At 41.1% G+C, this 15821-nt stretch overlaps 1 protein-coding gene across 4 annotated transcripts in view; it reads right to left on the bottom strand.

Moving 5' to 3' along the window:
* NRP1 (neuropilin 1) overlaps positions 1-14370 on the bottom strand; it is a 139340-nt gene extending 124970 nt beyond the window's left edge. For 2 of the 4 annotated variants that reach the window (XM_058681519.1, XM_058681522.1), the window contains exons 1-2: positions 14000-14370; positions 10398-10572 (exon numbers count right to left, since the gene is read on the bottom strand). In XM_058681519.1, coding sequence (XP_058537502.1) covers positions 10398-10572; positions 14000-14072 — 248 coding nt within the window. In that variant the 5' untranslated portion in view covers positions 14073-14370. The remainder of the gene's footprint in view (positions 1-10397; positions 10573-13999) is intronic. The other 2 variants (XM_058681521.1, XM_058681523.1) reach the window with 1 other exon arrangement.
* Between the last annotated feature and the right edge of the window lie 1451 nt (positions 14371-15821).

Below are 15821 nucleotides of genomic sequence, written 5' to 3'. Positions count from 1 at the left end.
GAAAGAAAGAAAGAAAGAAAATCCAATCAGTTCTATAAAAAAACCTCACTCTTCCCTCTGCCCGGGGTCAACAACTTTCACTGAAAAATGAAATTACGGGCTACCGCTTGTAGAAGAGAAGACGCTTCTAGGGCAGTTCTGGTGATGTTTTGGCTCCAGTGGAACCAGGGCTAAAATGCATTTCAAACATACACAGGGTAAGAGCAGTGGGCTGTACATGTATGAGAGGCTAACCCCTACCCCCCCCCCCCCACCTTCTGCTTGATCACTCCCCAGCTGATCAGCCAGCCTTGCCTGTGTGGCTGGGAACTGAGGCTCCAAAGTTATGCTAAGCAAAATAAGTCAGTCAGAGAAAGACAGATATCATATGATTTCACTGATATGTGGACTTTGAGAAACTTAACAGAAGACCATAGGGGGAAGGGAAGGAAAGATAAGATACAGAGAGGGAGGCAAACCATAAGAGACTCTTGAATACAGAGAAGAAACTGAGGGTTGATGGGGGTGGGGGGTTGGAGAAGGCGGGGAAAATGGGTGATGGGCATTGAGAAGGGTACTTGTTGGGATGAGCACTGAGTGTCATCAGTAAGAGATGAATCACGGAATCTACTCCTGAAGCCAAGACTACACTGTATGTTAGCTCACTTGACAATAAATTAAAACAAACAAACAAAACAAAACAAAACAAAACAAAAAACAAAGAAAGTTCCAGTTCTGATGCCTCTGACTAGGCAGGTGGGGATGGAGGAGGGGGAACCTGGCCAGATTTCGATAACGCACCTCCGTGTCTGGGGAGTGGCTGCCATCATGTCTTTTCGAAAAACTGGCACTGAGACCAACAGAACACCCACTTGGACAGTTACCAGAATTGCTCCTTTGCTCTCCCTCCACTGACTTTTGCTAGTCTGTCCCCCAGACTGCCCACTGTGAACTCTACTCAGGGCAACATTGTTTTCTTCTCTTCTCTTCTTTGCAGACTTCAATTTCAAGAAAAGTAAGCTGTGCAGTTCCACAAACTTATATGTGCAAAGCACTGTGGGGATGGTAGAGAGTAGAAATGAAAGTAAGACACAGTGTCTACTTCCAAAGAGTTCACTACCCAATGGGGAGACCAACCTTTACCTGTACTGTTAGAATGAAGAACCTGAACAGATGGGTGGTAGGACAGAGATGCAAATGCACTCTCATTGTCGAACTAATGAGAATTTGTCATTTCTAGTGGCTGAAATTTTTTCAACAGTGGATTGATCCAGAAATTAAAATTTTAATCATCTTTTTCTGTGACCAACTGTGTTACAAATAAACGCCTGTTTTCTCAAGCTATTCAAGAATGAACAGGCAGGTATGAACTGAGATAAAAGGTAAAATATCAGTCTCATTTGCCAGGGATTGCTCTGTCTAAAAATCATCATCCCAAACGAGATGAAGTCAAGCTACCATGCTTGTGGGGTTTTGTGTCTTTTATTTTGTTTGGGTCAAGAGCCTGTTCTTTTTTCTTTAAATTTGGGAATTTAGTGCTCTTAATTTTTTTTTAAGTTCACTTATTTTGAAAGAGAGAGAGCACATGAGTGGGGAAGGGCAGAGAGAGAGAGAGAGGGAGAGAGAATCCCAAGCAGGCTGTGCGCTGACAGCTGACAGTGCAGAGCCTAATGTGGGGCTCGAACTCAGGAAACAGGGAGATCATGACTTGAGCTGAAGTTGGATGCTTAACCGACTGAGCCACCCAGGCATCCCTAGTGCCTTCAATTTTTTTTTTAAAGTTATCTCTCTCGGCACAAGATTTTGAGCACATTTAATTTTTTTTCCATGCCATTTCAGTGACTACTTATATTTCACACAATAGCTTCCCTGCTCATAGCATCTGTTGGTTGGAGAGTCAGGCAAGAAGTTGGAATCACAAATATATTGACTGGCCTTTGGCACCTCTGGCTGTTCTAAAGAAATTTAAGAAGTTGAATAAGGAGACATTCAGCATCCTCTTTCAGCCTGGGACTGGCTGCTCTCTCTGTGACATGCCAGTCAATCAGAAGCAACAAGCCATCACCTCCAACCTGGCCAGCTGATTATACAAGTATCTGACCAGATAAAAACAAAATACTCTGGAGCATCTGTTTCTTCTCAAAAAACACTCTTCTGTTTCTCATAGGAATCCAGTGCCTGAGCAAACATTCTCCATTTAACCCTTACAGAGTCATGATGGCAAAGAGAAGTATCAAAACTTTACAGACAGGGAAGACATGAGAGAGCAAAACTTTCCTGACATTTGCCTGAGATTAAGTAAATGAGCCATGCTTGGAAGACTAGGCATCCTGCTGCCTTCTGGGCCTGTGAAAAAGCCCTGGACCCAGCTGGGATCTCACATGTCCCCCGAACCAATTGCATAAATCGAACGCTTGTGCTGCCTGGTTATCAGGCTTTACATAAATATTGTGTTTGTATGTGCTTTGTGCTTTCCAGCTCCACCAACCAAAGGGACCAGAATTTAGATATTTCCCCCCCCAGGATTTCATCCCCAAGTTAAGGCAAGTTATTTTACTTTACTTTAATTTCATTTTATTTTATTTTGTTTTATATTATTTTTTATTTATTTTTGAGAGAGAGAGAGAGAGAGAGAGAGAGAGAGAGCGAGAGCAGGGAGAGGGAAAGGGGGAGAGAGAGAATCTTAAGCAGGCTCCACACTGAGTGTGGAGCCCTATGCGGGGCTCAATCCCACAACCCTGGGATCATGACCTGAGCCAAAATCAAGAGTCGACACTCAACTAACTAAGCCACCCAACCCCAAGGCAAGTTTTAACTGAGTGGAAAATCACCACTTGGTGTGAAGTTTCTGTGCACCATTTTTAGCAGTTACCTAATCTGAACTGAGAGTTCCAAAACTGAGTCCTTCCCCAGAGTTAGTTGGTTTGTATTCAAAGTTTTGTGTGAGGTGTTTCATAGAAGAAAATGGCTACTTGAATAAAAGATAAGGTGGCAACCCTTCATAAGAATTTTCTCATTCAAAAGGGACATCATAAGCCGCATCAGTCACAAAGATGGAAAGGGATTTGGTGCAGCAGCTGAGCATTTGGGCTCAGTCTAACTTTTGTAAACCTCAGTGCTGCCATCTGTAAAATGGGGATGATAGGAAGATTAAGTGACATCCCGTGCACGTACATAGTGCTTAGTGAGTGCCATGGCAGGCATGGAGTGAGGACCCAACAATAAGAACCAGCCATGACCATTACTTTCTAAACACTCTATCAACTATTTAAATTAAAGGGGAAAAAAACATGTTGACTGAATAAGATATAAAATGTGTACAATATAGACCTGGGTGTGATCAGGAAAGAATCCAAGTTACAAGGCAATTGAGTGGACAGAAGCCAAAAGATTATTTTTCCTCTCTGCTCTTCTGCAGAATTTAGTAGAGTTCTGAATGAATGAAGTTCATTTGCTAAGCTAACTGCAAAGACTAAGTGATTTCAAACATAAGCAGCATAATGTGTTTGGCATGCTTCACAGCCAATCTGAGAGTTATCCTGACCTCATGCCATCCCTAACTGACCTAGATACTAGACACAGTTCTACCAACCACAGAATAGCAGGAAAAGTCTTTTTTTGAGGTGCTATGTTCTGCCAAGTCACTGACTCCTACAATCAGGATTGATTACAAACACCCAATTAAGAGGCATTTGGAACCTGATCTGAACACTAATCTTGTCTCTTGTTCTTCTTTGGGCTTAATGATCAGCCTTGATGAATACTACAACAGCAATTAGTTAAGTTTATTTTGTAGCCTCCTTTACAAGCACACACACACATGCACATATGTGTTTGTGTGTGTGCTTCTGCCGGAGTATGTCAGCATGCATGCAAGTATCAAGTTTTATGCTGGAAAGAAAGGAGCTGAGAATATGCATGCCGGCTGAAGGCATATGTCTCATTTGGATCAATTTTTAAGTGTCTGCTCCCCAAGTGAAATCTGGTTGGAAATGCCATGCACATGTTGATTCAATCTGATAAGATTTCAACTAACCTTCTCTTTTAGTTTCTCATAAAGCTTTCTTCTTTCAAATTACCAAAATGCCTAACGCGAAACAACCCTATAATACTCAAAATTCATTATGATCAAATGTGACTGCTTATAGTAAAAAATAATAAAGAAAGTTAATTTTATTAAACACATGGGGTTTTGTTCAAATTGAATCAGTGCTAATGGAAAAAAAAAATCAAAAGGAAGAAAGTAGATAATTATCTGCCTGAGTAGTAACCAAGGAGGCTGCAGGTGGTAGCAACAACATTGGCCAGCAGTTGTTCTAAGAAGGGTTCATTCTTATCCACTCAAAAGTTTTTAATTGAGTGGTGTCTCTCACACTGACCATGTCAGGAAGTTACTTGGGATGAAAATCAACAATGAAAAACTGAAAAGTAAAGCAAAGGAAGATTTTTCTGCATTTGCCTTGAATCTAAAGCAAGCTCCAGATTGAAAACTTTGTGTATATTTTAACATATGCATAATATATGTCACAAATACAAGAGATTTCCACAGGAGTTACTAAAAAATATTAGAGTACACTTCAGTATGACTGTTATTACTATTATTACTATTATTATTATTATTATTATTATTATTAGAAAGGGAGTAGTATGCATTGTTCTATCTCTATTCCAAAGAGTTTTATCATATTTGAAGGATAGTGCATACAGACTTCTAAGACTATAGTTTAGTTTTGTCTGACTTTGAAATTTATAGAAATGGAATCACAGAAGTTAGGATAGTAGTCATCCTTAAAAAGCTAAAGGCTAGTGACTGAAAGTGAACATAAGGGGGCTTCTTCATAGGAAGCTGGAAATGTTTACTTTGGATTGGTTATATGGATGTGCTCACCTTATAAAATTTTATCAAACTTCACACTGTGTGTATTTTTCTACATACATATCATACCTTAATTAAAAGAACCTATACTTCTATATTTCATATAGAAAATGGAGAAGTATTTTGGTTTAAAATACTCACTGTTTTCCATAAAACAAAGACTTTGTTTGGGTGTAAGTGATGCTCTAAAATGCAAGACTGGGACTAGAGTAAGGCACTCACCTCAAAAACAAAAAAATGAAAAACTTACCAATCAAGATAAATAATATTTTAATGCAGCATTTAAAAAAATCAAAATTAATTGGGGAAAAAAAACCCATGTGGAACAAAGGAAAATAAGAAAAGACTGAAACAGAAAATAGCACTCAGGGAAACCAAAAATGGAACTTATACTTCCCCAAATTGGCAATAAATGACCAAGTGGCCATTGGATAATTAAATTGGTGGAAATTATCAGACCTGAGAAACTAGCATAACATTAATTTTCATTCAGTGAGTTTATAGTCTATGAAAATAAATGAGGGGCGCCTAGGTGGCGCAGTCGGTTAAGCGTCCGACTTCAGCCAGGTCACGATCTCGCGGTCCGTGAGTTCGAGCCCCGCGTCAGGCTCTGGGCTGATGGCTCGGAGCCTGGAGCCTGTTTCCGATTCTGTGTCTCCCTCTTTCTCTGCCCCTCCCCCGTTCATGCTCTGTTTCTCTCTGTCCCAAAAATAAATAAAAAACGTTGAAAAAAAAAATTTAAAAAAAAAAAAAAAAGAAAATAAATGAAATGACCAGTGTTTCTAAGTTCGTAATAACAGGTAATTTTAAAAGTGGCATTAAAGAAACAGTGTGTGATCTATTCCAACAAAATGCCCAAACTTGAGTATTATCTCTGTTTAGTTAGAATTTTCTTATAACTAAACTTCACATGAAGTTACAAGAGTGAAATCTCCTTTGATTGCATTGAATTAGAAAAAAAAACCTACTTTTGGTTACACAAAGAACAGATTACAAATCTCTTATAGACAAAAAAGCATCTGTACCATGTTAGCTTGTGTCTTGGTGAAATCCTGCAAAACAGCAACTGACAAATCAGCCATTGGAGCCAGGAACCAGTCAGTAAGAAGACCACTACCGAGTTTTCTCCCTCCAATACTACCACCTTTTTAGACTCTTTCTGGAGCTCCACATTCATTTTCTTAATGTTTTTAACCCAAAGTCTGTGAAATTTTTATTGCTCCCTAGATGAGGACATCTGATCTGAATGTAATCACACACCTCTTTGCTCAGCAGTATTTGTCACAACCCATTATAAATTATCATGCTGATAGTTTGCATTGCTGGGAAACCGGAAAAGTTCCATAAATTCTAACTACTGTATCAATGACATTCTTGTTTATTATGCAGATATAAAGTTTTATGAGATTCAAGATGTCTGCTTTACCACCGAAGAAAACTGTAGCTGAGTAAGAGCTAACTAGCTCAACGTAAATGCTGAAAACCATTTACAGGTCACAATGAACACTGTTTTCTGAAAAACACTTCAGCAGGTTGCTTTTTCTTTCTTTTCTGTTTGTAACTATGCTTTGACACTTCACAGGTATGGAGGATTTTACTGGTACATTCCTTCCATACCTTCTCCTCCTTCAGAATATTCTCTAGCCACCTCTCTTTTATCAACATAACAATAAAACCAGGTGGTAATTCTAGCTAAACGTCTTAGTGCAATGTTAGCCACAGACAGATTCTCTACTGCTCTACTGGTTGATTGATTGATTGATTGATCAATACTATACATTGTTCAATAAAAGAACTCTGGTAGTTATAATAGTATGTCTTTATGTTTATCCGTAATGAAACCTGACTTTCATACTGCAACCTGAAGCATAGATTGTTGCATTTTAAAATTATCAGGCACAAACTTGCACATCCATTTTCCCTAAGGAAGTAACGCCTTGATACCATTCTAAAAACCTTTTGTAAGGTTAGGTTCATAGTGCTTATGTGTTGGGTTGGTCTTGGAGCTCTTCACATGAAAAATTGATACTGCATTAGTATATTGTTAAAAAATATCACATAGTTTTTAATTTAATTATAAATAAAACAATACCAATTTAAATAAGTAAATATTTTTCCTACCAGAGCTAATCTATTTAATTACTTATCCATCCCTACACTCCACAAAAAGAATTTTACTTGGGTTTTAAGGATGTTCCTCAATAAGCAAATGTGCTAGGGAATTGATTTCTTAAACTTTCACATGGTGGAAGTTGACTGTACAAATACTAGAAAGCTTCAAGAGAAATTGCCAGGTATATTTTATGTGGATCATCCCATTACTGGATCTATGTATTTAGTTTGACACATGCTTAAGTTTCATATTTCTAAATGTTCTAACCATCACCAAGTTGTTAAAGATATCATAATAACAGTGGCAACTTCTTTCGAGGGAAGCTTTTTAACTTTTCAAAGGGCTTTCATAGCCACTACCCTATTTTATCTTGCCAATAACCCAATGACATTGGACTTTTTACTGCTCTTAGATATAAAATGTAGCTGAAACAGGGGAAGATATTAAATATCTCAAATAAGACAATCAGTTTGATCTTAACAGGAATGATAACTAAAAGCTTGCCAGCTCGCTGTATTTGGTTTATTGTACCTAATTTTGTATCAACTCAAATATGTTTTTGGAAGGAGCCTATTATAAATGACCAAAAAACAAACAAACAAACAAAAACAAAAACAAAAACAAAAACCCACCCCAAACCCACTAAAATGTAAAAAACAAAGAAACTATGCTCTTGCACATCCAACAAAAATTTTTTGCCTATAATTTGTTCTCCCAAGGGTTATTGGTATTTTTCATTTTTGTAGGGAATTTTAATTTTAAATTAAAGCTGTAGATTATTCTCACAGCCTTCACAAAAGATTGTCAGAATTGTGCTACGCTTATATCTCAACTGCAACGTGCAACAGTGACCAGGAGTCACATATGGACCAGCCTGAAAATATAGTGACAGCAATGTCTTAAGCTGCTCTTCCTATATCATTTTTTGAATTTTTATTGATAAAACAATCAGGTAGCAACACTTCAAAACAGGGCACAAAGCTATTTTTCTATGCCATCATCTCCGTTGACTTCATCAGGCTAAACATTATCAGCCTTTCAAGGCTGGCCAGGAGATGGCACCTTCACAGAGAACAAATCCCTACTCGCTACAGTTAAGAAACCACTTCACTCTGTAGCCTTGAAAAGTCTCGCCTCTATCAGAACAACAGCAACAATCTTCTTGGTCATGTCAGTTTCTTGAATACCTTGTCGACATCACTAAAATTTTCCCTTGCTATAAATTATAATTATCCCTTTTCTTGTCATGTTTAAGAATGAACATTGAAAAAGTGCTCTTCCAATTCCACAACCCTCCACCTCCCATTATGATATAGCAAATAGTTATTGCAGACTTACTGCCTGCCAGACACTGATACGCACTTAACACATATTAACTCACTTGACTGGCTTCCCCTTCATACACTTCTACTCCAGCTTGCACCAGCTCACAAGAACCCCTCATGCACGTCTCTTTGCAAGTCTGCATACAGTGACATCACATAGATAGTTTGAAACTGGCCATGGTGGGAATATTTACACTACAGAAATTGGCAAATGTTACAAATGAGGACTTGAACCACCCCCTTCCAAGAACCAGTTGTTCAGCCCTTACCAGCACACCATTGCTACTGACTACTGATTATTTTGAATGTTTTAGCTATTATATCATATGCAGTTGTGGTCATGATTTTCAGATCAGGATTTAGTAGACATGAGTTTACTAAAATGTAATGGCATCTTATCTTTGGAAAAATGTTATTACTTGAACATGTTTTACCATCTCTTAAAAATATCTCTTATAGCAGTTTAAATATTTTCAAAAAGCAAAAAATAAAACAAAATAAAATGAAAGAGAGAACAAATATCCAGCTTCTCTAGGTGACTGATGCTGTAAAACCACCATACAGAATATTGGCAACAACAATAAACTCCCTGTTTCTTAGCAGTCACTGGAACACTCTATTAATGGCAACTTTCATACAAGATTAAGAAGTCAATATAATGCCCTGAGGCACAGAACAAGGATTAAATTGGAATCAGCATACTTTTTTTACACTCTAGTGTATGCTGATTATTTGGAAATTGATCAACAGTGTATGAATGCATGCTAATTCTCTAGGTACCAGAATGTTGAATTAGTCCGATGACCTCATTTCCCTGCCCATGAAACACTAGTTTACCCCACCAACTCAACAGGTCGTTAAGGACTTCCTACAGGTGGGAACGTTTTCATATTACTCTGTTCTTCCCTAAAAAGGCTATGTGTTTGCAAATAGAACATTTTTAATAATGAATGTGCCTGCATAATAATGTTCATATCCAATGGAAACCATAGCCTACTCACATCGTATGAAATTATATCAAACTGATCCATTTTAAAACTTGGGAAAACATATTGGTCCCCGAGAAACACTTTAGAATTGAGATTTAAGTAGATTGTTTTCCTTGGCTAAAACTATTTCGTTATCCAAACATTCATTAAAGATAGATATTCAGGTTCAAGTGTCTGGATAACACATCACATGCAGGGTGGCAGAATGTGGTAACGTGGACAAGACAGAGACAGGTGGTCTCGTGGATGTCCAGAGAGAAGAGCAAATCCTGGATCTGAGAAGACTGCTGCCTGCAACGTTAAAACACATTTTCTACACTGTGCAAAGCAAGACCCACACACTAGCTCATTCATATAAAGTGAAGAGATAAAATTTAGACTGTATCTATAGTGAGGATATTTTGATAATAAGGAAATCTGGCATAAATTGATGCTTATTTACTTAACAGTAGAAGGCGTTAGCAAGATGAAAGCAGATAGATGAAATAATAATTTACATTTGAGCCCCATTGTATTCATTATGCATTAACACTTTTTTTTTGCATTTTCCATAAGACACTTGCAATCATTAATCTACAACGAAAACCCCTCATCCAGCTTACACTATATGCCTTATTTTTATTCAATGACACTTTGCTTTTGTCATGTCAAACTCAATAAGATTCAGTCCTTAAATCACAAAATGTGTCACAGATTTGTTAAAAAATACCCAACCTCATCATCTGTTGATGCTATATATGTTAGTACCCCACAATATTAAAAAAAATCTTGAGTGAAAGTTTGGGTTTCTAGTTCTTCCCCTTTCCAGGAACAAAAAAAAAAAGAGAAAGAAATGTAAATATACATTTCTTAACAAAAGAGTTCTGAAACCATAAGTGTTAACAGGAAAAAAAAATTGAGAGATTATACATTTAAACATAATATGCTAGTTTGGGGAACTCAGAAATCACTTAACATAATTTAATTTCCATACCATTGATACATGATCTGGCCTAGATCAGAATCCCTCCTGGATCCATTTATATCCCATACTGTACACACAGACTTCCCCCCCTTAGGCATCCATGACCACTAGATGGTGGTGTGGTGCCCTGTTCAAATACTTTCTCACTTACTTGCAGTCTCTGTCCTCCAAATCAAAGTGAGGGTTGAAGTTGATCATAATTCTCTGGTATGGGTCAGGAGCCTGAATCAGCCATTCACATTTTTCACTTGGGTGATAAGAATGAGGATAACCAGGAGATGTAAGGTACCCTGGGCTTTCAATTTTTATAGTATCACCACATTTATCTGTAATAAAAATAACATTTTTATAACATCTTTCCCTGACAACCATTTAGGTATTCTAGCTTTATACAAACATTACTGGTTATTAAACATTCCACAGCTCTGTAGGGGGAACTCCAAGAGGTCCCCACAGGCCCTTCAGGTGGCACTGATAGCAACCCCCCACCAAGGAACACTCTTTGATCCCAGGAAGGTTAGCACAGGAGAAAAGTAGACTGACATCTGACAGGACTCCACCCTTACCCCCACAAAGTTCCTTCCCAAGAAAAAAGGTCTTCTAGCGTTAAAAACATTAAATCCTTTCAATGGATGTTAACATGGTCCCCAGGGAGCTTCTACTAGACTTAATTATCCCCCAAGAAGTGTAATCGCATTAAGTAGCAAGTTCTGAGTGGAAGGTGACTAAAAGAAGTGATTCGACCCCTTGTGTGGCTTTTTGATGATAAGCCTGGTCTATGTCATTGATCAGTGGGGATTGTCATCCAAGATTTCGATTGGCTTAAAGCCAAACCTTTTGTGTTGTTGTTTTATCTGCCCATAAATCTAAGTGATTTTGAGTTATCTCTGTTCTGGAGATCCAGATCAACAGAGAACAAAGTGTATTTGGTGAAGCAGAAATAATTCTGCTCTACCGCTCCAAGTAAAGTTGTTCAGTCCTAGAGACTAGATCAAAGCTACTGGGCAGAAAGAAAAATAAATAGCCACCCAGCATTAATTCTAATTCCCTATATGTTGAAAAAAAAATCCTACCACACATGAGGTCTGGGTATGGTAAGCCATAGTCTCACATTCTGCGAAAGGTGAGCTAACTAGTTTTGAGCCCTCATTTAAAAAACAAAAACAAAAACCAAATGCTGGAGTGATTCACTGAGAGCCAAATAAACCAGTCACTGGGCTGCTTTATTGTTCAGCGTAGATTCTCATTGTCACTTTTTATGATGGATTTCATGCTGGAGAGTCTCAGCCTGAAATGCTGCCACATTTATTGATGCTTAATTTTAAGCAATAAAAATTTGGTGCATAAACTATGTAAGAGGAATAGGTATGAAAGCAGTGAAATATATAAGCCTATCAATCACAAATTTTCAGTAATGGTATATATAGATTTTAATATTGCATCTAATAGATTCCCTGTGGAAAGAGAATGGCATTCTTTGCTCTCAGCATGAATTTATAAATCTACAGAATTTTATTACAGGAAAACCAGGTCAAATGGAAATGAAAGATGAAGTGCACATCAAAAATGCATAAAGCTACATGCATTACAGAAATCATTTCCCATAAATTAAAAAGAAGACAATATAAATCACATTGTTTTTCTCAATTGCTAGATGTTTCTGACCCTGTTTCTTAGACTGGGGGGTACCCTTCTACTGGTTTCCTTTGCCTTGGCTTTTAAAAGCTTAAGGCTTGCCAAGAAGAAATGTTGCAACTAGAGTTCAGGATCTCAACTAATGATCATGTTGGACTCTGTTATGTGATTCTGCTGAGGCTTTTCCATTATTTCAAATGTGTAGAAAACTTGGAAAGTGACCCCATCTCATTAAGTCTCATCCAGCTCTATACAAACATCATGGCAGTGTCTGGCATCCGTAAGAGGAGTGAAATAAAACAGCACTGTTTCTAGTCACTCCACAGAGTCACTTCAGAAGACATTTAGGTAGACTCGGTACCACACCAGAGCTCTTTAATCTGTGACTTCTGAGAAAGTGACAGTGTAATAAGATAATGTGGACTGCTAGACTCCCTGGCTCTGTTAAATCTCTCTAACAGTTGATTAAGAAAGAGCAATTTCTAATGACTCTGGACCATTAGACCTAAATAAGGTTAATGAATTAATTTAGCAGACACTGGTACTTGGTGGAGGTGGACATGGCTTTAAGAGGTCTGCTGTGTTACAGAGGCATTTACTGGCTCTGGTCACTGAACGCATAGCAACATGGCTTTAACCAGACAAGCTCACAGACTGGAGCTCAGGTTCTCAGCATTCCCCAGATTTCTGCTAAGAAAATTTAAAAATATACTATATATATATATATATATATATATATATATATATATATCTCCATGGACTTCACAATCTAAAGTCTGGAAGCTATTTGCATTAGGCTATGAATCCATCCTGTGAATATCCCTACTAAGGACTTAATCTCGGGAGTTGTAGAGGGCAGAGGTTGGGTTACTGTAATTTCTAAAGTCTAACCACTTGACCTCTTTCAATTGGAGGAAAATGTTTTTCATCCCTTGCCAGCCAGATAATAGAAAGATGCCACTAACTCAGGTTCATTAATAAACTGAACTCCATATTTACAGGGGTGTGTGTGTGTGTGTGTGTGTGCGTGTGTGTCACCTCTAAGCTTTTCTTTTAGAACACTGCTTGGTGGCTGTTGGGGGAAATCTATTGCTTCAATCACAAAACCTCCAAAAAGCATATTAGAGAGATTAACTCCTATCATAAAGACGTGATTTAAATTCCTCTTGGTATGAACCCCTCCACTTGTGGCCTCTTATTAAAACAATATACCACAGTAAGTAGTGGGTGTTCTTTTTTTTCCTAATTACTTTGATTGAAACCTAAGCCAGACAAAAGTAAATATTTGATAAATAGTTAATAATAATTGCTGAAGAATTACTGTAAAGATAATTCCATATCCTTGCCTTCACCTACTTTAAAGTGTAAGTTAAACATGCCTATAACCAGATCACATTTTAAAATATATTATTTAGTTTACAGAATACTGTTTATATCCCAGCACTCTTTCATTTACTTAGCAGTGAGTGGTGTTAGAAGCTAAGTGGAAGCTGTAGCTAGGTTAGGGATTTTCAGATATCCCGGTGTCTTACACTGTATATATCAGATTCCTTTATTGACACTATGTAACTTTCATTCATACTTCAGACAGATGAGGGGCGATATGTAAAGACAGAGGAGGGAGGTCCAGCAACCCCAAAACCGCTATCTCTTGCAGGCACCCACCAGAGGAGATGGTTTCAAAGAGCTGCAAAACAACCAGGAAGTTCTCCCGGCAAAGTGTTCATTAACTTTCAACAGCCATCAGATTTTTGAAAGGGAGTCTCATCTAATTGCCTTTGGGAGGAAACATTATTAAGATAATTGGTGTGCTGATCTGGGAAGGTAGGCAGCTTTGCCTTGTAACGGAGGTAGGAAAACCCCCATAACCAAACAACCAACTTCGGGAGGGAGGCGGAGGACTTGAAATCTTCCTGCCCCGAACCGACCGTTCTTATTTTTTTTATTTCTCCTCCTGGACAAAAGTTTCCTCCGCCCAGGAGGTGGCTATTCCCGGTGCATCCTGGCAGTTCCGCGTGAGTCCCGTGGCTGGAGCGGGAAGCCCGAGTCCCGGCCGGACGCGGGCAGCGGGGGAGCCCCGGCGCCGCGCTGTCACACGCGCCTCCGCCTGTCACTTACCGTTTCGAAAAGCGCTGGCCGGGGCGAAGGCGACGGCGAGCGCGGCGCAGAGGAGCGGCAGCCCCCTCTCCATTCTCCCTTCGCCGGATCCCCAGGCAGACGCGGGAGAACCAGAACGTGCGGAGAAAATAGAGCAAAGCGGGGAATCTAAACAATCTGAAGAGCTTCAACTCCGCCTAGAGCCGTAAAATCCTCAGTCCGTCTTGGAGAAAGGAGAGCAGCGATGCAATGCCTTGATCCGAGAGAAATGCTTCTCTTTTTGTGTCTCAAGTCGTCTGCATCCTGTCATTTAGCTCCGGTTTCCTCTCTCTTTTCCCACACTTGTTCCTCTTCCAGGAGCCACTGCCCGGGCCATGTCTCAAAAAAAAAAAAAAAAAAAAAAAAAAAAAAGGAGGGGGGGCTAGACGGGGGAGGAGGGAGGTAGGGAAACACACCAAAGCCAATTTCCAGAAAAAAAAAAAAAAAAAATCCGGCTTGTTTCTGGACCCGTTGGAGCCGAGGAGCTGGCGCCCAGGGGAGGTCTGGGGTGTCTGCGCGAAGGAGAGGAGCACGCAATGAAAAGATGAGCGGGAGACAGAGGAGTTTCACCAACTGCACCCCCGCCTCCCCCACCTCCTTCGTCCTCCCCCTCCCCTTCTGGAGCCCTTCCCTCGCTTCCTCCCTCCCCTCTGCCAGCACAGGCTCGCCAGTAATTGCCTGACAGGAGACTGGAAGGAACAAGTTTCCCTCCGTGTGCTTTCCCCGTCCGTCTGTCGGTCTCTCCCGGAGGCCCTGAAGGATATCCACGGGAAGGGAGGCGTTGGGGGGTCTGCGCCCAGGGCGTGTGTGTGTGTGTGTGTGTGTGTGTGTGTGTGTGTGTGTTTGGAAAGAAAGCATCGAGGTCGGTGCCAGCGACTGACTGGGTCGGGCTAGCCTACCTCTGCGCGCTCGCTCAGGACCCCCGGGGGAGAGCCCGGCAGCTGGTGGAGGATCCCCGGGATCCGGCCGCGGAGGAGTGCGGCGCGCCCGGGAGCTGGCTGCAGCTTCGAGCAACTCCAAATCCCCGACCCGCGGCGACGAGGAGCGCTGGGCCTGCCGGGTCACTCCCGCTGTGCCGGCCCGAGGCCTGGGGCGAGGAGGAGCAGGGCTCCCCTGGCGCTCCGGGCCAGGACGAGGGAGACCCGGGAAAGCTAGGCTGGAGTGGGAGACGCACCACAGAGCCAGGCAAGGGTTGACAGTGTCGCTGCCACGTAAATCCGAATCAGACCACTCTAGCGGGCGAGGCTGTGCTGCAGCCGCACACGGCCTCCCTGTCCCGCAGCAGGGCGCGCTGCCGGGCGCCAGTGGTGCCCGGGTGCCCGCCGCGCACCGGGGGCTCCATTGTTAACTGAGATCTGGGGCCCTCTCCTCCGGGACAGAGGGAACGCGGGAGGGTGGGAAGTGGTGCGCCTTCAGCTAGGGGGCAGCCGTCGCCCGACCCCGCCCAGACTCTTGTCTCTCTGGAGCCCAGGTGTTCCCCGGGGTTGGCAATTAGGGGTCCAGGGGCCCCCGTTTCTGTGACTCTGCTGGGAGGGAGAACGGTAGCGGGGTAGGAGGGCTCTTGGCAGGGCTCGCACGGTGCCCGCCCCAGGCCACAGGCAATTGTCATGCCAGTCCTCCAGCTCCTGTCCACCCCCACCTCCCGTGGCGGAGCGTCCTCACTGTGGACTGGATGCCCCCCAGTTCCATCCCCAAAGGCTTTCCCGGAACTGCTGCATAAGGCCTCTGAGGATATGGATAGCAAGAATAGGGAACAAACGTTTCGGCCACCGATCAGGCCCTTGAGAGGGTAAATGCCCTCGGA

The sequence above is a fragment of the Neofelis nebulosa genome, chromosome 8 (genome assembly GCF_028018385.1).
Source record: "Neofelis nebulosa isolate mNeoNeb1 chromosome 8, mNeoNeb1.pri, whole genome shotgun sequence".
Taxonomy (NCBI): Eukaryota; Metazoa; Chordata; class Mammalia; order Carnivora; family Felidae; genus Neofelis; species Neofelis nebulosa.
The sequence above is the reverse complement of the archived record's forward strand: the minus strand, read 5'-3'. Positions and strand labels throughout refer to the sequence as shown.